This window comes from Ursus americanus, chromosome 2 (genome assembly GCF_024610735.1).
Source record: "Ursus americanus isolate L20-20 chromosome 2, mUrsAme1.1.p, whole genome shotgun sequence".
Lineage (NCBI taxonomy): Eukaryota > Metazoa > Chordata > Mammalia > Carnivora > Ursidae > Ursus > Ursus americanus.
In genome coordinates, this window is record NC_142128.1 from 91,849,496 (window position 1) to 91,872,482 (window position 22,987).

General features: G+C 35.9%; 2 protein-coding genes across 3 annotated transcripts in view; both read right to left on the reverse strand.

Moving 5' to 3' along the window:
- GPR52 (G protein-coupled receptor 52) overlaps window positions 1-15,202 on the reverse strand; it is a 42,481-nt gene extending 27,279 nt beyond the window's left edge. Inside the window, exon 1 of the mRNA XM_045811386.2 lies at window positions 1-15,202. This exon is cut by the window's left edge and continues 27,279 nt beyond it. The gene's annotated coding sequence lies outside the window, so the exon portion shown is untranslated.
- The window catches only part of RABGAP1L (RAB GTPase activating protein 1 like), a 716,315-nt gene that overhangs the window by 477,247 nt on the left and 216,081 nt on the right, over window positions 1-22,987 (reverse strand). For both annotated transcript variants that reach the window (XM_045811376.2, XM_045811377.2), the window contains one exon: window positions 15,209-15,359. In XM_045811376.2, the coding sequence (XP_045667332.1) occupies window positions 15,209-15,359 (151 nt within the window). The remainder of the gene's footprint in view (window positions 1-15,208; window positions 15,360-22,987) is intronic.

Below are 22,987 nucleotides of genomic sequence, written 5' to 3' on the forward strand. Positions count from 1 at the left end.
CTACTCAAATTGTTTCATAGATTACTAGAGGTATTGGCATTCACAGACAGGTTGTTAGAAATGAGAAATTGCAAGCCCCATCCCAGACCTACTGAATCAGAATCTACGTTTTAACAAGATTCACAGGTGTTCTGAATACACATTAAGTTCTGAGGTCTGTCCTAGATAACGTTTCTGACCCAAAAAAAAGTCTATAGTGAAATTAAACCTGAAGGTAAACAAACCAAGAACAAATGATCGAGTATTGACTCTGCTTTGATGATTAAATCAAGACTTGCAGAGAGGTATGGAATTGGCACTTGAGATTATATTCTAAGTTTATACTCCAACAGAACCAAAGTGACATAATGTTGGCATTTAGATCTGCTGCCCTATTTTTACTGGACTAAGCCCTCCTTAAAGACTCTTTGGAATGCCCCTGAAGCAACATCGGAATCCTTGGAGAGCCCTTAAAATTATTACGATAAACATGGGTTTCTCTTATTTTTCAAAGAGGTTTCACTGCTATAGGCTTTCTTAGAGAACATCTGTATCTCCAGAATAAAAAAACAAAGTCATTATTTAATTTGTAACCATTCTCTCAAAGTATTATTATGCTACCAGAGGACCCCTATATTAAATAACTGTCAATGACTTAAGACCCTACTGAATTTGGTACAAACTGAATAGAATTTAGCACCAAGAGAATCTTTCCTCTTATATGGTAATAAAATCATTCTACATAGAGTTCCATTAACAATATCAGTGCAAAGAGTGAATGCCTATAAACATAATAAATGAAAAAAGCTTGTATTTTTATAACATAAAACAGTATCATTTATAGCTCAACAATCAAGTATTGTTGTCCAGAAAAACTTAAAAGCCTGATGGGAAATTAAGTGATCTTCATACTTGCAAATGCTGGAGACTATTTTTGTTAAGACTGTCGGAATTTACTAACCACAATTATGACATACAGTCTAAAGTGTGTAATAACCTCCTTATCATGTTAATTAATTGTTCTTCTCTTTTAAAGATCTATTGTGCTGTCTAACTGAGCAATAATTCAAGTAAAGTGCCCCAGAAAAAAACCACTTGGGTTCCCATTTTCGAGCCTAGTTGGCAGCTCTGAGCCTTGCCAATAGCCCCGACTCACCCTTTGTGTCCTCTTCTAGAGGCTCGTACTCTACACACAGCTTCATTAACAGTGGGCTGAAAACAACCTTGGGTTGAGTGTTTTGTTTGGGACTTACTTGGCCAGGACCTTTTGAACAGGAGTTTCCCCAATGAAGTACTAGATATTATTTATGTAAGAATGAGCTTTAAAAAACAACAACAATAACAATAGCAATGGTCTTTCAGAAATTTCTAACTACTTTGTAGCTGCATGACTTAACCTGATGATAAAAAGTTATTAAAAGTTGACCTCAAAAAAAAAAAAAAAAAAAAAGAAGCTTACCGCCCCCTTCCAAAACCAAAACAAAACAGTATCAGTGGAAAATACCTCTCACATTACTTAATCTAAACATCATGCTACCTATGAAAAGAAAATGATTCAAGTTTCTAATGTGGATCAGTTCAACGTCAGTTTGGAGTGAGGCACCGCTTTTATCCACTGTCACATGTGCACCGAGGAGGGCAGGTACCAACACCGGCGAGTAGCCCGGATAACAAGCACAAGTTCTGTGCGTGTGTTCTCAGCCTTGGAAAGGCCACCTCTGGAAAGCTAGCAAGTTGCCTTTTAGTCTTCAGTCTCTGGAGGTACTGCTTATTCATGAAAACTTTGATAAGCTTGCAGTTTTATCACAATAGAAAGAAGAAATATTCTCTATGATTTTATGCTCCAAGCAAGTTCAATGGAAAACATTAAGAAGAGAGTTAAAAATCATAAATGAATTACAGGTAACTCTAGTTTCTATTTCCAGTTCTGATATACCTCTTCCATTTTTTTTTTTTAAGACTTTATTTATTTGACTGAGAGAGACACAGCGAGAGAGGAAACACAAGCAGGGAGAGTGGGAGAGGGAGAAGCAGGCTTCTGGCTGAGCAGGGAGCCCAACGTGGGGCTCGATCCCAGAACCCCGGGATCATGACCTGAGCCGAAGGCAGACACTTAATGACTGAGTCACCCAGGCGCCCTACCTCTTCATTTGACCTTGGGCTGAGTATTTAAACTTTTAGATTTCTACATTAACTGTAATACTATTATTTGTAATCAATCTAATCCACAGATAAGTCAAAAAGATAAATTAATGTTTCTAAATCAATGCTCAAAATTAATGTATTAAATAAACATATGACAATACTTAATGGTGAACGTCCCAGTAACTGAGTTATGCAAATTAATGCAAATCCACATACCCCAAGTCCATGGAAACTAATCAAAAAGAATCCCAGAAATCTAAAACCTGAATAAAAACTATGGCACCTGCTTTAATACTGTTCTTGTTCAAGATACTGTCTTGCTCCCATCAGATGCATCACATAATATAGGTTAGCGGCAAATCTGGGTTAACAAACGTTTTCTTAATTCAACAGAAATATAATTCAATAGAAGTACATCAGCATTTAAAAAGTAATTACTACATCGTTCACAAGACTTATGTTTGCCATGGCTAAGCATGCCATGAAGTTCGTAAACATTAGACTGTGCTGTGTCTGCAGTCATTTGTACAAGATTTAGCATCCTGAACTATAACTGATTTGAAAAACAGCACAGAATAAACTGATCCCCAAAAAGCCACAATTCAAATAATCTTCATAAAAATAAAGAATCAGAATATAAAAATCAGAATCTACTATGTGCCAACAGGTGAGGGTGGAAGGGTGGGAAGGATACAAGGAAGAATAAGTTAAATTCCAGTTCTACTGAGCGGAACTTTTCAGTTATCTTCCTAATTTGTCCAACTACTTGCCCATTTTAGAAACTAATAAGCCTCTGTATATGTATTAGAACAAATATCAAAAGATAGGAAGTAAATTAACAAAAGCAACATTAAGAACAATGATAAAGTTCTTACTAGTTCATAATCAATTACTATTTAGTAAATTAAAAAGTATCTGAAGTGCTGGATATAATAATCATACAAAAACACCTGGGAAACAAGACATAGAATATATATATAATGCACATACCCTTATGAAATTAAAATAGTCTCTTTTATATAGTAATTCTCTAAGAAGACTTCAGTTAAACCAAATAAACTGTTAAGCTTCTGCAAATGCCAATATGAGTTAAATAGATAAATTCACAAATAGTTGTTAGATATTTATGTTGATTTTGATCTCACATGATATATATATGTTTATATTTATATATATCTACATACATACCCAATTGTTGTCTACTAAGATTATTTCTAAGTAGCATGGTTTGTTCCAGGATTTAAAAACATGGTAAGATTACAAGCTAAAAAATTTTGCAGATCAACCAAAACATTTTAACTTCAAAATTATTGCTATTATGTAAATTTACATCTAAAAAGAAGTCCATTAAATATCAAAGTTTATCACTACAAAATAAAGTTGGCGAGAAATCTTTCAAATCACTCCTTTCAACTAGGACATAAGCAGTTACAGAATGTTGCTAGAACCTGGATAACAAGTAGTGAAGTCTACAGTTTCTTTCTGTAAAAGAGCCTGAGCAGGCAGCTGATGAGCAGTTTCCTTTTTAATTAGAGTCGTTTCCTGATTAATTAGTCCCAGAGCACTTAATGCAAGACTACACTGTGCTACTGGGACGAACACTAGTTCTCCTCATGGTACTACTAAGTATCATCTTTTCCCAAGGATCGAGCTCAATCTACTTTCTGTTCAAATGGGAAAGGGTTCTTTTCAAAGTAAAAATAAATTGGAAAAACTATAGGTCAATACCAAAAGATATATCACCAACCCCAGCAGGAAAAATGAGTATATAGATTATCTAGGGGAATCCCTTCAATCCTTCATTTGAGTTCTCCTACAGTTTTTTGGTTTTGGTTTTTGTTTTGTTTTTTTTTACTCAGAAAATCTTGATTTTAAATAGTATGAAATAAAGATCAATTTCCCTTTTGGCGCATGGTCAGCTCAACAGGACTAAATGAGAAAGAAATTTTGTAAACATACCTAAATCATCCCTGCAAAGAGATGACCTTTGAAATTCTTCAAAGTAAATTTCTGAAGTCCCTAGAAAATAAAGTAGGAAAGCTACAGACTTCAATTACATAATCTGTATGAAGAGATGGAACCTTATCCAGAGTACCTAAGTACCAAATAGACAGATGGGTAGAAAAATTAAGATAAGCTTTCTTCTTTTTAAATTTTCAATTAAAAATTGCCATTATACTTTTTCAAACAAGAACTAAAGTTTTAAAGAGTTAAATGGAAGAGCTACTTTTCACATCATTTTTGCAGGTATCAGGTAAAAGCTTCATAATGCTGTCTTCAGAAAATTAGTCATCTATTAAAAGATTAAGTAGCTTTCATAAACATGTCAGAGATCAGCTCTTAAAGCGTAGAAGTGATTGAATTATTCTGACAGTCGTAACAAGTAAAGCTCTCAAGTAGGCATACCCATAATATTCCAACCCAGCAATAAAAAAGTTTTGAGCAACTTTTACCTACTCTATTCATCATTCATTAGGAATAAAAATTTTGTCTGTAAAAAAGTAGAACCTACTGTATTCTTAAGAGAAGCATTACTGATAAAATTGTGAATCTAGAAAAAGTAAAGATTTAATAGAGAGAAAAAAACAACCAAATGAAAATCATAACAAATTGTTATGGAGCAATTATTCTTTTTAAATAGCAACATAATGAATTAATTATAATACTTATTTTGAAACAGTCTATGGAATGAATGTATTAATTAAATCAAAAGCCAGTTTATGGAATAAAGTTTTAAAGTCTAAAAAAATTTTGCAATATCAATCATATCTCCAACATGGTATTTATCTAGTGTCTTCTGGAAAAAGCTCAAGAAATTTCTCAAAAAAACTGAATTTTTCCAACGCCTACAATAATCTTCAATTTACTCAACGGTCCTTTGGCTTTTCCATTTGTTTATTTTTTTTCTATTGACGGGAGAAGGAAGTAGAAACTAGGATATGAGTTTGCAAGAGGAGATGTACTCTGCATCATATTTTGGGGTCTTTGTGTATGCATATAAGCAATTACATATCTACTCCATAAGCTTAAAAGAAGTAATTATTTATCTTATAACAAAAATATTGAATAAATTAAGAGGACAACTTTTCAATGACTAGTTTTGCATCTGGTCCCTAAGAGCTACTCATTAAATGTGATGAAAAAAGTGAGACTTTACAGAACTAATGAATCATTGAGCCTTACATCGGAAACCGGGGATGTACTGTATGGTGACTAACATAATATAATAAAAAATCATTTGAAAAAAAAAAAAGAAAAAGAAAAAAGTGAGACTTCAGTTAATCACCTCTGGTCTATAACTTGAAGCGTTCTATTAAAAAAACAAAACAAAAACTCCAAAAAACAAAACCAACATTCTTAACTTCTACTTTAATTCTTCAATTATAATACCATAACCAATTAGCCCCTCCCATTTTTTTAATCATGGAGCACTGATCTATAGTTTAATTCATGTAGTCATTCAACAAATATTTATACTCAAGGCTAGTGCCAGGCTCTGGAATACAAAGTACATTTTGTTTGGAGAAACAAAATGACAGTTTCTCTATGATGACACAGTCTGCTGTCTTGTCAGTTTAAAAATCAACTAAAAGCCATGCAACTAACAAGCAGCTTAAACTGAGAAATTCATAGGGAAAATGAAACCCAGCAAATATAAAATACCAAATAATGAAAACCACCTTTTAGAGTACCTTATGGACGGTTCAGAAAAGGAGGCAGGTAACAGAGAATGGAAGAAATGATGGAGAGCCAAATCTAAACTATAATGAGACACAAAAGGATAAAGATACTGAGAAAGATTCATGAAGTAATCAAACAAGAACCTACAAAAAGAAACTCTTAACTGTTACAAAAATATGACAACAATACAACTGGGGGGGGTGGACTTTTGCTACCTGTCTCATATCTGTTGTCTCACACTTTTTTTTTAACCCTGATACTTATTAATGGTAAACAGATGTAAACATAAATTTGAATAAAAAAGTAAGTCAATGTAAAAACCCTGGGAAAAACTCATATCATATTACCCAATAAAATACAAATAAACTCTAGAAACATGTTCAGATAAGATTAACAAAGTTATTATGAAAAAAAAAGTTATTATGAAATGGGATCTAGGAGTCATACTATAATCCCAGACTCTTGAAAACTTGCATGCTTGAGGAAAAACATCAGTTTTCCTCTTATCCTTAATTCTAAAGCTATAATAATACAACTTTTATGCCACTGAATGATCTATGCTTAATAACCCAAAAGACTTCCCTCAAAACAGTGTATTCCTTCGCTAACTCCATGACATGACAATAAAGGTAACATTAGAAAATCACCTGTTCCGTAATTTACCTGGAAACTATTTACTATGTTTAAATGATAACAAAAACATTATCTGTTACTAGAAACAGAACATTGTCACTTAAGTACATGAAAGTACAAATATATTTAAAATTTTTTACAGAAAAATGTCAATGCTGGGGGAAAGATTTTTAGTGCATCTCAGATTCACATATAATTGTAGTTTTGATACATGCAAGTGTCAATATAGACATCATAGAAAATGAAAGACCTCAGAGGATGAAAGAAAATTTGATAAAAATGATCCTGTGAAAAAGTAATAATAAGCAAGTTATAATTATGTAGTAAGAAGCCACTGCCTTTATTATGCAAGAAGAGAGAAAATAATGTATATTTTCTTAAGGAATTTTTCTCAATAATTCTTGATTTCCTTCAATAAAGACCTTCTGGTATCTACCTGTTCGAGGCATTTACATTACGATACAGTGAATACTCTTTATTTTGTTTGCCTACCTTATTTGGGGGGTTAGTACGTTTTAAAAATTTATAAATTTTCTGGAGAAATTTTTGTCAACTTTGTGGCTCTATCAGTAATGTACCATTCAGTACAAGAGCCTGTGGTTTTATACATACCGATGATACAGACCCAGCTGGAATAACCCCATTCTATCAAAAAGCTCATTTCCCACAACTAGACAAGGTGATGACAGAGACAGAGCAGCCGTGCAATTAAACGGTGCCCTGCCTCTCGATGAAATCTAGTGTTGAGCATTATCTAACTAACATACAGCATTGAATTTTTAAAAACTAAACCACGTAAAGAAAAAGCAAACAACTCCCTGGCTAAATGATGTACAGAGTTTCATTTAGTTATGAAACCTTATCAAATAAAAGAAATCTCTAATTGATACCATTACTTGACTTTTTGATGAAATATTCTCTAAATGTTATTCAATCATAAGAAAAATACCAATTTAAACATCTCCTCTTAAGAATGTCCAGTAATTATAATTATAGTATGTTCCACCAAAATAAAGTAAAAAATTTTCTTTACCTACATGTTTTATTAAAAGCCATCTGCTACAATAATACACTAGAGAATAGAGAGAAGACAGGCTTTACTCTGAGCAGTACCAGTAACCTGACAAGAATAAACACAGTGAAGCCTTACCTGTCCATATAGTAGAGAACTTGCAGAATCTTAAAACAGGCCAGTCTCACGGTTGTTTTTTATTTATATTCCTAAAGAAATTTTTAGCAGCAACTACCAAAGTAATATTTGCAACTACTGCCCTTTTGTCTGACAGAAGTTTGAGCACACACTCTCTGTAGTTTATAAAACTAGACTTCTACTTTGCAAGCTTATACTGTTTTATATTTAGCCAAGATAGTATTTTTCAGTTCACTGATTCTAAAAATTAACATGCATTACCATCCTAGCATAGTACCTGGCATACAATAAGTACTCAAATATCCATAATATTACTTGTTAAAACAATATTACATCAACCCTAGGTAACCGAATATTCTTGTGGTATCATTTTGATATAACATATTTTCTGAAGTCTTCACATATTTCTTCTAACAAGAATAAACTTTATTACATTCTTCCCATTTAACAAGGGACAAGTATTGACCCACGAACAGCAGATGGTCAACAGGGGTGGGGAGTGAAGGAGCACACTGATTTGACTTGTGAAGGCTCCTTGCACAATCCAAGCTAAGTCACCACATGGCAGCTGAATCATTACATAAGCTAACTCTGTACTCCACTCCCTTCTCCTATCCTGCTCAGACATTTAATTCCCACCTCAGGCATCCTCTTCCTTGTGAACTCTTCCCTGGCTCACCCAAGCAGAGCTGAGACTACCTCTTTTGTATTCCACACATTTGATTAAGATTTTATTAAGATACCTATATAATCTGTATTATAATATACTCAATCTATCTGTGCACAGACTTGGCTTCCCCTAGGCTACACTCATCAAGGGTATGAGAACTCTTTTCATCTACATAGCCCTAGAAACCATAGAAAGCCTGACCCATAAAAGCTGCTCAATAAAGAGTTACTGAATGAATAAATGAATTAATAAGTGAATGAGACATCTTGATTATATCAGATAGTCATTAGAGTGGTTTTTAGAGAACATCATTTGACTTTATGATATACTTGAATGTGCATAATCACTAAAATAATAAATCATACAATCACTGCAAAGTCAAGTTTTAGGATTCAAATATTCCATGATATTCACCAACCAGAAAAAAAGAATAAAACAAAAAAAGACAAGTCGGACACATCATACTTCTAAAAAGATTCCTTCTCAATTCCATCACAGCTATTATTCACATCATGTGCTCTTCTGAACATTATGTAACTGGAAGCAGTCTAACATACGTTTTAAGTAGAAATACAGACCAACACCAATACCCACTACACTGTTATCACGTTCATAATGTAACATCATATTGGTAAGAACAGTAGAAGCTAATCTTAAATATTATGTGTCAAGTACTTCATCATCTTATTTAATTCCCACAACAATCCCAGCAGGGATTACTATTATCCTAGCTTTATAAATGATGAAACCGAAGCTTAGAAAGTTAGGCTAACTTTTCAAGATCATAAATTAATACGTGGGAGGGGTGAGACTCAAATCTAGATCAACCTAGCACTGGAACTTAAATCCTTTAAAAAGAAATTGTGTTGTGTGCACGTGTACACATACACACACACATTTTTTGAAGAAGATTCATTCAGGAAAAAAAATGAATTCAAGTGGTAGGGTAAATGGCTTGTAATGATGTTATTTCTGAAAGCTCATCAATTAAAACCTTGTTTTGATTTTAACAAAATGTAAAGTATGAATGTTACAAATTACATCACTTCTAAAAAGGGCACAGACCATGATCCAATATTTGCCATGTTATGCAAATAATAATCAGCAGACTTCACGGATAAACTATACCATACATGTCATGTAAGTACTGAAATTACACATACAGGGCACATGGGTGGCTCAGTGGGTTAAGCATCTGACTCTTGGTTTTGGCTCAAGTCATGATTTCAGGGTCGTGAGATCGAGCCCTGCGTTGGGCTCCATGCTCAGCATGGAGTATGCTTAAGATTCTCTCTCCCTCATGGTTCATTCCCCCTTCTGTTTACCCCCCCTTCATTCTTCCCTTCCTTCTCCTACCGATCTTCCATGAGAGACTGTGGACTCTGGGAAACAAACTGAGGGCTTTAGAGGGGAGGGAGGTGGGGGATTGGGTTAGGCCGGTGATGGGTATTAAGGAGGGCACATATTGCATGGTGCACTGGGTGTTATATGCAAATAATGAATCATGGAACATTGCATCAAAAACTGGGGATGTACTGTATGGTGACTAATATAACAAAATAAAAATTATTAAAAAAATTAAAAATTAAAAAATTAAAAAATAAAAGATTCTCTCTCCCTCTCTATCTGCTCCTCCCCCCAATCATACTTGTTCTCTCTCTCTCTAAAATAAATAAATAAAATCTTTTTTTTTAATTACACATATATTTCTGTAAAACAACATAAAATTCAAGTTGCCCTAAATGCACACAACCTCCCCCATGTCATATGTTTGCTAAATATGTGAAAATGTAATCATTACTCAGTGGCTCCTTAAGCCAGATATTAAGATTTAGTCCTCAGTTCAGAAGCTCTAAATTCTGTCTGCTTGATCCTACAGGGAAAATAGGGTCACAATCCTCTATTGAATATCTTTTCAGGTCACCTCAAAATTATGAAGAATGCTAATTTCATAGGAATAACAAGAAATATCAGTCATAAACAATGACTTCAGGAATATGTGGTACCAGTCTACCACTGATCCAAAAACAGTGCTGATGCCCTCAGCCTTTGGTAGAAATCATGCAGCAGCAGACAATGGCTGAAGCCTCAGGCCACTTTAGGACAGACTGTGTAGGGGCACCTGGGTGGCTCAGTAGGTTGAGTGTCTGACTTTGGCTCAGGTCATGATCTCAGGGTTCTGGGACTGAGCTCTGAGCTGGGCTCCATGCTCAGCAGGGAGTCTGCTTCTCCCATTCCTTCTCTCTCTGACCCTACCCTCATTCCTGCTAGCTCTCTCAAATAAATAAATAAATATATATTTTTTAAAGGATAGACTGTGTAAAGACCCATCTTAAAAGGGATGGCTTGAAGTTCAGTGTTTTAGAACTTTTCTATTACTGATTCTATAAAGTACTATTTAGATCTTTTCTACCACTTGTAAGGTTTTACATGTTTCCCGATATAAACGGAATAATACCTAGTTTATAAACTTCATTTCCATACGACGAATAGTATAAAGCAGAGAAAAAGGATAGTACTGCTTTTATTTCTGTAGCCTTTTATTATCCTTAATGGTTAACAATGAGAAAAATATATAGAGTTTTTCCTTCCAAAGGATCTTTAAAAGACAAAATGTAGGAATGTCCTATCCCTTTCGTTTCTCTTTTAGAGTTTTCTGTTTTATGGGTTCAAAAATTGATTCTGCCATTTATTAATTGTTGTGTCTTTTAATTTCTCTGCACCTCCTTTTTCCTCAATGGTAAAAATGGGAACTGCATCACCAAAGTGGTCAGACTTACATGGAAAGAACATAAGAAAGCACTAAACATAATGCCCATTACTCCATAATATCCACCTCCCCCCACCCCATTAATTTCCTCAGCAAGTGTTTTCTAGCATTAGCGAGAGGGTGGTCCTAGTGTTGAATACTAAGATTACAGCAGTAAACAAAATCCAGACACATTCCTTGCTGAGGGTTTATAGTCTAGAGCGCCCCCATGAATCATACTGCACTTCCCACAACCTGACCATGGCGGGACCTTTCACAACTCTGTCTTTATGCTTGCGGCTGCCTCAGCCTAAATACGTCCTCCTATTCGTTGCTCCTAGGCAAAGCTGGCTGCTCCACTCTGCTCCCTTAACACTTTGCTCATAATTCTGTCCCAGCACTTATACGATAGTATCACCATTTCTCTGCTTTTTTAACTGCCTCCCCCACTAGACAGTTAACTCCTACAAGGGTAGGTATAAGAGTTACTCTTTTTATACCTCTCGTACCTAGCATAGTGTCAAACACAAAAGACATCTTAATGTTTGATCAGTTAAAGAATGAATTAGTTGTACAAGCAGATAACAGGGTGTTACACATCTTGTTTTGCTTCTTTCTCTTTCTCTTCATTTCTCAGATGGATGTACTGAAACCTACACAGGTCTCAAGAACCCATAGTAATCTCTATTTTTCCCATATTAGTTTTCTGTGTCACTCATTTAAGCATATACTGACCTATTTTCCTCATCCCCAGCATTAGTGAGTGCTTACCATGTACTGGGCATGATCTGAGTGCTTTATGAGGATTATCTAATTGAATCCTCCCAACAATTCCATAAGACACAGATAAAGACCATTAGACAAAGGAAGGAATTGAGAGTAAGGATAATTAAGGAATTTGCCCAAGGTCACAAACTAGTAGGCAGCAGAGCTTGAAATCTGAACCCAAGGTCTCCCTCTAGGGTGAGCGCCAACATTTCCTAAGGTGGAGCTACCACTTTTACCAAGACAAGTTGGGTCTGAAAGCTCCTTTTGATGCTAGCAGTAGAGTGAACATAATTCTCCATGATTTAGATGTAACAGCTCTTCTGACTGGTCCTGCTTGGTCTCTGGCATCAGATTGCAGTTATCAGTTAGTCTGCGGCTTTTGTCCTGGTTCATCTTCTGTGGAATCTAGACTAGAGCTTTTCATCCTTTTTAAATTTTTGGTCCCATTACATTTCCTACCAGTCAAAAAGATTTGTAAAGCTTTATTTTCCGTAGATTACATTATAAAAACAAGAGCAGAGAGTGTGACTATTCTACACTGTACTCCCACACTTCTCTATTCAGTATTATTCTCTAGCCTTGAGCTACAAGATGCAGGGTAATTCAATCTACACACCCCACTGGCCATTCCAAAACTATGCCAGTAATTCCCAGTGATTCCTACCTACTCTCTGGAAAAAACAATGGAAGCTAGTATATCAAGACCTAATGCTCAAATTAACCCATTGGTGATAGGTGTCCCCAACTAGGTAAGATTCCTGGGGGAAAAGATACTGCTTCATACTTTACTAGGTTTACACACAACCTAACCCAACATAAAGTTTATAGTTTGGGGAAGAAAAAAAGAATGAATATGTCTATGGCAGGTGAAAGACCTATACTCTGAAAACTATAAAATGCTGACGAAAGAAATTCAAGACGACACAAAGAAATGGAAAGACATTCCATTCTTACGGGTTGGAAGAACAAACATTGTTAAAATGTCTACTCTACCCAAAGCCATCCACACATTTACTGCAATCCCTATCAAAATACCAACAGCATTTTTCACAGAACTAGAACAAACAATCCTAAAATTTGTATGGAACCACAATAGACTTTGAATAGCCACAGCAATCTTGAAAAAGAAAAACAAAACTGGAAGCATCACAATTCCAGATTTCAAGTTATATTACAAAGCAGTAGTAATTAAAACAGTATGGTAGTGTCATAAAAACAGACACACAGATCAAAGGGATAGAACAGAAAACCCAGAAGTATATCCACAAGTATATGGTCAATTAATCTTCAACAAAGGAAGAATAAATACACAATGGGAAAAAGATGGGCTTAACCGCTGTGCCGCCCAGGCGCCCCTGCACAATTTTTCTATTGAGTTTTTCTATTGAGTTAAACTTTACATAACATAAAATTCGCCATTTTAAGGTATACAATTCAGTGGTTTTTAGTATATTCACAATATTGTACAACCATCACCACTATAAAATTCCAGAACATTTCCATCACCCCAAAAAGCAACCCTGTATCTGTTAGCAGTTACTCCCAATTCTTCCATCCTCCAGCCACTGGCAACCATTAGCCTACCTTCTGCCTCTATGCATTAGCCTATTCTGAACATTTCATGTAAATAGAATCATACAATATGAGTTACTTTTTAATATGTTGGTTTAGCAGTTTACAAAACAATTTGAAACTTGTTTCAAAATCAGTTTTCTTGATTCATGGTTTTAATCATTATCATATCTGAAAAAGACTGACAGAGATCCAGAGACCCAAATAGAGGAGCACCATTTTTTTTCAGTCGCACCCATCAATTATTTTGTTGAAATTTGGTTAGGAAATTACTCATTTTCTCACACGAATTTTTTCAAAGGACTCCCTACACCCAACATGGGGCTTGAACTCACAACCCCAAGATCAAGAGTCACACACTCTACGGGCTGAGCCAGCCAGGCACCCCTCAAATGAATTCTTATCAGTAAACCAGTTTGATTTTTAACAGTCAGTTCCAAATTTTCTACAACTATTTGTAAAAGTTTTTAAAACTTCCAGGTTTTTAAGAAGATGTTAAGAGTTTTATAATAACACATGTAGCTTTCAGTGTGACAAAATCACATAGTGATGTTTAAATTGCCAAATGTTTCAAATGTCCTTCTCTATAACATGAGTTTATTTCTAGAAGTAGTTGCTTTGTCATCCTTTAACATTAATTCTTACTCGAAGGGACAGATTAGTATTTTTCTTTTCTGTTTTTTGTTATTTTTAGTATCTTGATATATAATATCCTGCGATAGCAATCTCTTTAAACCACTCATATACCCTGTGTGGGTTAAGTTAAAACTAGACAACCTTTAAATCCATGTAATTGAGCACATGCAAATTGCAAGAAAACTCTAACATCAAGAAAGCGCATACATGAGTGTGAGCACCACTGTTATTCCTTCCCAAGGTGTGCAAGCAAGCCCCTTCTTCCCTTGGGTCACTCCTAAATCACATGGGACAAGTAGCCATTGGGCCCAACGACTTACTGAGGTCTCAGTACCACGGCACAGCAAATATTAGGATAGCTCAATATGCTTTGTGTTGCAATTTAAAAAACACAAATGAAACTTTAGACACCCCCCCACACACACACATCAATAGATCATCTTGCATATTCCACTGTAGAAAACACTAATCATAAAAAATGGTAAAGTTTTTTTTTTTAAATCTGAATTTAGCAGGGGGTGAATTTAGGCACTCAGAAAGTATTTGTGGGAGGGAGGGAGGCTCAGGTGGAAAGAAAGGAAGAAAGAATTAGAGGGGCTAAACAATATGAAAAGTTGATAAATCCTGAGGAACAAAGTCTTGGTTATCAAAAAATCTCATTTATGAACAGAGATGTTTAAATCCATGATTTAGAGTAGATTAAGAAATTAGGAGGTGAGACCTAAGAGGAGACTCTAGGACTGAGGATTACCTTTACATATGCTCTGCAATCAGCTCTTTGAACATAAGCACAGGAATTTACGTTGGAAGCAGGGGCTCCTGACAGAATAAGGATCTGGGCAACTATCTACATCATGTAAGTGTAAGGTTACGTAAGAACAGAAGGCCTTTTAATTTCATTTTAAGTTAATTTGACTTTAAAATCACACTAGAGTATAATTATACTATGTGCAAATATAATTGTATATACATCTCATACAGTAAGAAAGCTTCATTGAAAACACTTGAAATATAAATATCTTCCACTTCAACGAAAAAATGAAAGCCAAGGCATTGTTTACCACTATCCACAACAAGTGCTCAGAACGAAAGGCAGAACCATTCACTGCACAACACCAAAATCGTTTTTAAAGAAGTTCAAAACATTTATGACTTATTGCAGCTATGAAAACAGTATTTATTTAATATGCCGTCCAACGAGAAGAATATGAAAAAAGCTTCCTACCTTTGTGATAAGAAGTCGGTATCTATCCAGCATTGCCTGGTTGTCATGGCAGCCTGCTAATAACTGCCACACCTCTGCCCTCAGTGCTTCGGGGATGCCACTCTTCACCAGAGTGGACAGCCCCTTCGGTCGTGCACCAAGGTTATTGTGCCTAAGAAAACAAGAAAACAAACTATTCATACTCCCTTCACCACTGCTGAACTGCTGTTGTTATGAAAAGTATGTTAATGAATTTACATAAAAATGTAAGCCTGGGTTGAGAGAAAAACTGGGAAGGAAAGCATGAAACACCATCAGTAGCTCAGTAATGTCATGGACGTTGTTCCCCAGTCCCATCTTCTTCACTGGTGAACCGTGTTATTCTACCGTCAAGAAAAGTTTTTACTTCCTCTCATTCACTTTTTAAAATCATCCTATGAACTTATTCATAAAAATGAATGTGTTAATTATATATTTCTGGGAAGCATTTCAAGGCATAAAAAGAACCATCTGAATCCCTCGACATGAACAGAGGGCAAGCTGGCTAAATGGCGTGGGTATGGCAGGGGATGGAGGAACAGGATGCTGAAAGTGGATCACAGGCCTCTCATGTCTTGACTATACCCCTACATCCTGACCCAAACTACTCCCTAAATGAAGGAGTAGTTTCTTACAAAAGAAACTACACCTTTCTTACAAAGCCTATACAACCCACACAGTTTCACCTTGCTAGGGGAATAGCATATACTTATCAGCCACGGGTGCTTAGAAACGAAACAAAGGCAAATATTTTTTGTCATGAAGTCAATGAAGACATAGTAAGTGTGCTACTATAATAATCTGCCCAACTGGACAAGAAAATGACTTGCAGTTCCCTGTCTTGTGAATATAAATTCCATTCTTCAACGTTTTCCTGGTGCATAGCTTGAAACTGGAGCTATGTTTTATGCCCCTTTACTCACATTTTATCTCTACTTGTACTTGTTGCTCAGTTTTGATCTCTTAGAGCTGACCCTGCTGTGACCATCTGGACTCCAAAACTTGATGATGTGCTCTGGTTTGATCTAACATTCAGGCTCTGGTTTCAAGTTTTAGCCTTACAAGTCATAGAATCAATATGTCTGTTTCCTAAAACTGGCCTCCCATCTACTCACCAACTTCTCTAGCTTATAGAGCTATCTCCAGCCCAGACCTCAGTTTCAGCAGGCCCTTCCTCTGAAAATATGTTCCATTCTTTTCCCATTCAGTCATAATCTGGCCATTTTGGAAAAACTGTTGTAACTTCCATAACTCAAAAGCTCAAGTAAACTCATCCCATTAATATTTTTAATAAACCGTCAAGTGTGTATCTATTCTGCTTTCTTCCAGCCTCTTCAAATAAAATTTTTATATTGCTGAGTCAGAGAACCTAAGCTGCCGATACTGATTGGCTTGGAGCAAAATGAAATAAAAGGAGGTAGAGCTTATATGATTTAAAACACTATTGCACATTAGGGACCAGTTATGTTGTTTAGTGAAAAAGCAAGTTTCAAAACATTTTATAGGATACAATTTTAAATATATATTCTCTCTCCCTCTCTCAAATTTTATATATATTATTTTAAATACATATTTGTTCTCTCTCTCCCTCCCTCTCTTGCTCCCTCTCTAACACATAATATTTTGAAACCTGATTTCAACTTGCATAGGAAAAAAAATAGAAGAATACACTCCAAAACATATGTGCAATAGAATTGAGAGGAAAATTACTTCTTTGATTTTCCTCTGCTGTTTGAAATATTCACAATGATCTTAAATTATTTTATAATCGTACACAAAAGAGTCATTTCAATTATTTAAATTTCTCTCATGGACTGAAACTATAACCTTAATTCGTAAAAACAACAAAGCTAAATATGCTCCAGAGAATTTCTTGAGAATATTATTCTCAAGAAGACTCACACCTGAGTAAACTATCTAATACCTGTAACCCCTTCCAGCTGCCTCTTCTTTGCTATTCAATTGAGTATAATATTAGCAAAAGAATATTATGCCACAAGAGAGCCGGGATCAGTCATAAAATGATCTTTCTCACAATTTATTTGGTTCTGATTATACTTTCGAATAGGAAAAACATATGTTGTTTGAGGGTAGCTGAGTTTCTGTACTCTTAGGGTAAAAAACTGAATTAACTAAAAACAAGAGTGTACAAAGGTCTAAGCTCATTTTCCTCTGAAATTAAATGCAAAATATTCTGAATTTTAAGTCCCACAATATAAGGGGAATAGCAAACTAATTAAATATATCATATGCTACATGTTATATAGATCGGTAAGTCATCAGTGTATCCACAGCTATTAAAACTCCAATACACACCTCCCATGTAAAAGAAACCTTTCCTCAACCCCACATAATCCTCTGGCTATCAAACTGTCTCCAACCTTGCAACGACAAATTTCTCAAAAGAGTTGTTAAATAGTCATTACCTCTATTTCCTCCTCTCCCACTCATTCCTCGACTCAGCTCAACATGGCTTCTGCAGCTCTCCTTAGTTTTCACTGAAGTAATACATGACGTCTCTCCATGCCACGATGTTCAAGGGACATTTTTCAATCCTTTCACTGTTTACCACTTTGCTTCCTTTGGCTTCAATGACAAAGCCCTCTCTCTTCCCCTCACAGACCCCACTGTTGTTGCTTCTCCTCTATGAACTTCCCAAGTGTTTTGGGTGCTCTCTCCACACTTTCCTCAGTGGTCTACTTCTCATGGCTCTCTCGTCTCTGAGTGTTTTCACTCATTCCCATGTGTTTGGAGTTCCACAGGCTCAAAGGCACCTCAAAATCAGCATGTCCAAACCTCAATCCATATTTTCTTCCTAAACCTTGTTCTCCAGGGTATCCCATCTCAGGGACTGTCACCACAATCTATCCAAATTAGAAACCTAGGAGTTATTGTTGACATTACTCTCTGCCCTACAGTAATCCATCAACAAGTCTAATGCATTTTTCCTGACCTTTCCAAATTCCATGCACTTCTCCCTATCTCGACACTGCCACCTGTTCTATTCACCCTAGACCTCACAGCACAGCTTCCTAACATTCACTCGTCATACCACAATATATTTCCAATATTGCTGGCAAATATAATTTTGTATAATGATTTAAAATAAGACTTTACATTTGGAATATTTTTCCCTATACATGCATACATACACATGCATACACACACCCCTACTGAACATTTCACCACAATATGATCCCACTCAATCGACATTCAGCTTCTCGCTGACCCTCAGCCACCTGTCTGGCCAGGCATTATGGAAAAAAATCTTTTCTCCTCTCTTAAAAACCTAGGCTCTATTTATCTTTATAGACTGACATTTAAAAAGAACTAGGTCATTCATAACACTACATGATTAACAGATTTAATTTACTGATTATCCTGGTAATCATATAGTAATTATACTGCACACAGCACCCTAATACTGAAGGGGCACTAAGGGATATTAAGCCAAATACTACTAGTATATATCTGTGATAAGGGAGGACTCAAATGAAATAGCAATTTATGGAAATAATCATTGCTTTCATTATTTCTGATAAAACTACCTATCAGTAACTACATACGGCCATTGCTTTAATAAAACACTAACTGCAGCTATCAAGAGACCTAGAAATAGGCAACTAGTTGTTACATGAGCTGCACCATGCACTGGAAACAAGAGGCATCTAATTATTCAAAAAGTCACACATTAAGCAGATATATACTAAATGTACAGTAATCAGGTAGATTTTAATACATAAATAAAAAACTCCAGAAGGGCAAGAATCTGTCTTCTTTGCTTTTGCACCCCAAGTACTTAGAACAGTGCTTGGCACAGAGAAGGCATTCAATGTATTTTAGATACATGAGTGAACAGATTTATAAAATTAAATTAATATGATCAACTACTAAGGCTAAGCAAAAAAAAAAAAAGAATGCTTTTTTAAAAGCAAACATTCACAGTGATTTTAATAAGTTCATAAAGCTGCCATGTATTCATCTAGTTACCTTCAAAAGAGACATCTTTTCTTGAAACTATCTAGGCATATAAGAACTTTTTCTATTCCAAAACTTTCCAAAGAGAATTTCAAAGGGAAGGTATCATTTCTAACAAAAACAGCAGAGAAATCAAGAGATGAGAAGAAAAGCCACTGAATGACATTGAGTGGTCACTGATGGAATTAGGGCAATTTTGACAGAAGGGAGGTGGACGTAGGTGGCTGGGAAATAGGAGACTGTGAGGACCGTGGCTTGACCCATTTTAAAAGGTTCCCTCAGGAAAAAGAATAGCTAGAACTGAAACTAAAAGACAGGGATTTCTCCTTCCCCCAACAGTGAGAAGATCTAAATATGTAAACCTAGATCTTACTTAAATTAAACAAGCTACATTAAGAAAAATTTCAAGAGGGGCACCTGGGTGGCTCAGTTGGTTAAGCGTCTGCCTTTGGCTCAGGTCATGATCTCAGGGTCCTGGGATTTGGCCCCACATAGGGCTTCCTGCTCAGCGGGGAGCCTGCTTCTCCCTCTCCCTCTGCATCTCCCATCCCCCTTGTGCTCTCTCTCTTGCTCTCTCTCTCTCTCAAATAAATACTTGAAGTCTTAAAAAAAAAAAAACCCTTCAGGAAAAAAGACAGATTAAAAGATCAGTCTGAAGATGAAGAGCACATACTTTGATTTGGGGGTGAAGACGAGCAGGATTTTTTTCTCAGCTGAAAAAAATGGAACATTATATGTTAATGTGAAAAGGAAGAAAGCTCTAAATGTTCATGCTTAGTGATTCTAGCCTTTCGGGTTCCCTCTGAGCTTATATTTTATTTTGTCCTCCCAGCAGTTTGTTGATGCTTGGTTCGGCTGAGACCACAGATTAAGACAACACTTTCCCACTTTGGTTAGTATAGCCGTGAAGAACACAATCGAAGTGCCTACCAAATATATATCAATTTTCTGATATTCTAATAAAAGAGGATGAATAGCTTGAAGATGGTTTTATTCAATAAACCAACACCTAATTTTCACCTCAGACATTCACTTAGTATTTTTGGTTAGGAAATCTTCCTGCTATAAAATGTGACCTTTTTACCTAAGTTTTCAGAGTCAGTACTCACTCCATTCTTCTAGTTTTCAAAAATCTCAACAGCTACCAGACAATTGCAAAACCAGAAGCAGTTATCCAGAAGTAATTCTGCCCAATTCCTTAAATTCTCTCAATAATTTAATACTCAGGCCATGAGCACTACTATTTTGAATACATTCAACATGTCACAGAAATCTTGCTACCACTTTCCAGTTTGGATTTTCCAAGTCCTCACATCACACATCTCCTCTCTTCCTCTCTCCCTGCCGCTGGCCCTCTTCCTCAATTCTAGCGCACTCACGTTTTCCCTGCAGTTATTTCTTCAAGACACCTTACCTCCAAGCTCATATAACAGACCTCCACTACTGAACTTTTAACACGCTCTGTTTTTAGCTTTCTTTTCCATACTATCTTTATTTCTTTCTGATAATTTCAAATTCATATTATTTCCCTTTACATCTTTCTAGTGGTATATTTAATTAACTGAATTCTGCTTTTATCCATAAACGTTTCACTTTATTTCAATACAGTGATCTAGTGGTTCTATATAAGTTCAAATACTTTCAACTACATTTTAGTTAAAAGTTCATTAAGAACACAGGCTGAAGGGACACCTGGGTGGCTCGGTCTGTCGTCTGCCTTTGGTTCGGTCATGATCCCAGAGTCCTGGGATTGAGTCCCTCATCAGGCTCCTTGCTCAGTGGGGAGCCTGCTTCTCCCTCTGACGGCCGCTCCCCCTGCTTGTGCACATGCGCTCTCTCTCTCTGACAAATAAATAACACAAATCTTTAAAAAAAGAACAACAACAACAACACAGGCTGTCTCCTCACTTTAAAGAAAAATATCCCCAAAGCAAAACTGCAGTATTTTATACAACAGGTGCTTTACTTAAATAAATCACAAAAATAACTTCATGTAAGTACCTAACCAGTATTGCTAAGACTCACCAAAAGCTTCTAAATGTAAAGAACACTAATGTTTAAAAAAGACATTTCAAGAGCCATTAAAAATTTTTATCAATCCTTGTATAATAGATATAAATTTCTCTCAATTAGGCAAATTTTACCCTTTTTATGCATATGAATTATCATGACACGACTGCAATAATGAGCCAAATAAAATAAAAATATTTGAATTGTAGAAGATGCAGCACATTTTGTAAAGGTCAAAAAATCAGTTCTTTTAGTTGTTTAAAATAGCTTCCTCACATAGTGATCCAAAGGGGCACCTGCACCCCAGTGTTTACAGCAGCAGTATCCACAATAGCCAAACTATGGAAAGAGCCCAGATGTCCATCAGTAGATGAATGGATAAAGAAGATGTGGTATATACATACAATGGAATATTACTCAGCCATCAGAAAAATGAAATCTTACCATTTGCAACAATGTGGATGGAAATAGACAGTATTATGCTAAGCAAAATAAGTCAATCAGAGAAAAACAATTATATGATTTCACTCATATGTGGAATTTAAGAAACAAAACAGGATCATAGGGGAAGGGAGGGGAAAATAAAATAAGATGAAATCAGAGAAGGAGATAAACCATAAGAGACACTTAACTATAGGAAAAAAACTGAGGGTTGCTGGAGGGGAGATGGACATTAAGGAGGGCATGTTATGTAACAAGCCCTATCACTTCTACCTCCAAAATCTTTCCCCATTTGGAAACTCCTCTCCCTGTGAGTTTGGTAAGATCTCATCAACCCATGCAATTACCTCCCAACCAGTTTCTCTATTAAAAGTTTCTTCCTAGGGGTGCCTGGGTGGTGCAGTCGTTAAGTGTCTGCCTTCGGCTCAGGGCGTGATCCCGGCATTCTGGGATCGAGCCCCACATTAGGCTCCTCCGCTAGGAGCCTGCTTCTTCCTCTCCCACTCCCCCTGCTTGTGTTCCCTCTCTCACTGGCTGTCTCTGTCAAATAAATAAATAAAATCTTTAAAAAAAAAAAGTTTCTTCCTAAATAACAAAAAGCACCATAGCAATTTTAGCTTTAAAATATTTGTTGAGGATTGTCTTTACTATGTTGATAACCACTGAAGTTGGATGGTGGGCACATGAGGCTTTACTCTATATTATTTTCTCACTTTTCCATATCCATGACATCACAATTATCTGTTTAAATGTTTATATGCCTCTGTAAGAGGGCAAACTCCTTGGAGGTAGGAATTATCTCCTATTCATCTTTAAATCAGCATGTCTAACACAGTTCCTAAGAGACAGAAGATAATTTTTTTTCAGTTGGATGAAATCACCCTATAGGAAAAAATAACAAAATGGTCAAGAAATCTGAAACAACTCAGTGTTTGTTAGTTTATTAAAATGGTCTGTTATGAGTATACATTCCTATCTTTCTTCATTATGAAGCTCAAAGGCAGGAACTGTCTTTATCTATGTATCTCCTAGAGCCTAGGAAGATCTTCATAAAATGTATGTTCCAACCAAGTTATAAATCTTGTATTTTATAAAAACAGCAAAGCTCTCAATTTGCTATTTATTTAGTCACCAAAGTAATTTGTGTTCCTGCCATTCTTATGGTCTCTCTGTAAACTCCTACTGGAAGGCTGGCAAAGAAATCAATTTCCCAATTTATTCTCTCTCTCTCATTGTAATTTCTACATTCTTCTATAAAAACTAATCCAGTAACCTACCCACACTACAGAAATGGCACCTGTCCACTTGGCTTTAAAAGTTCTGGCTCTGGAG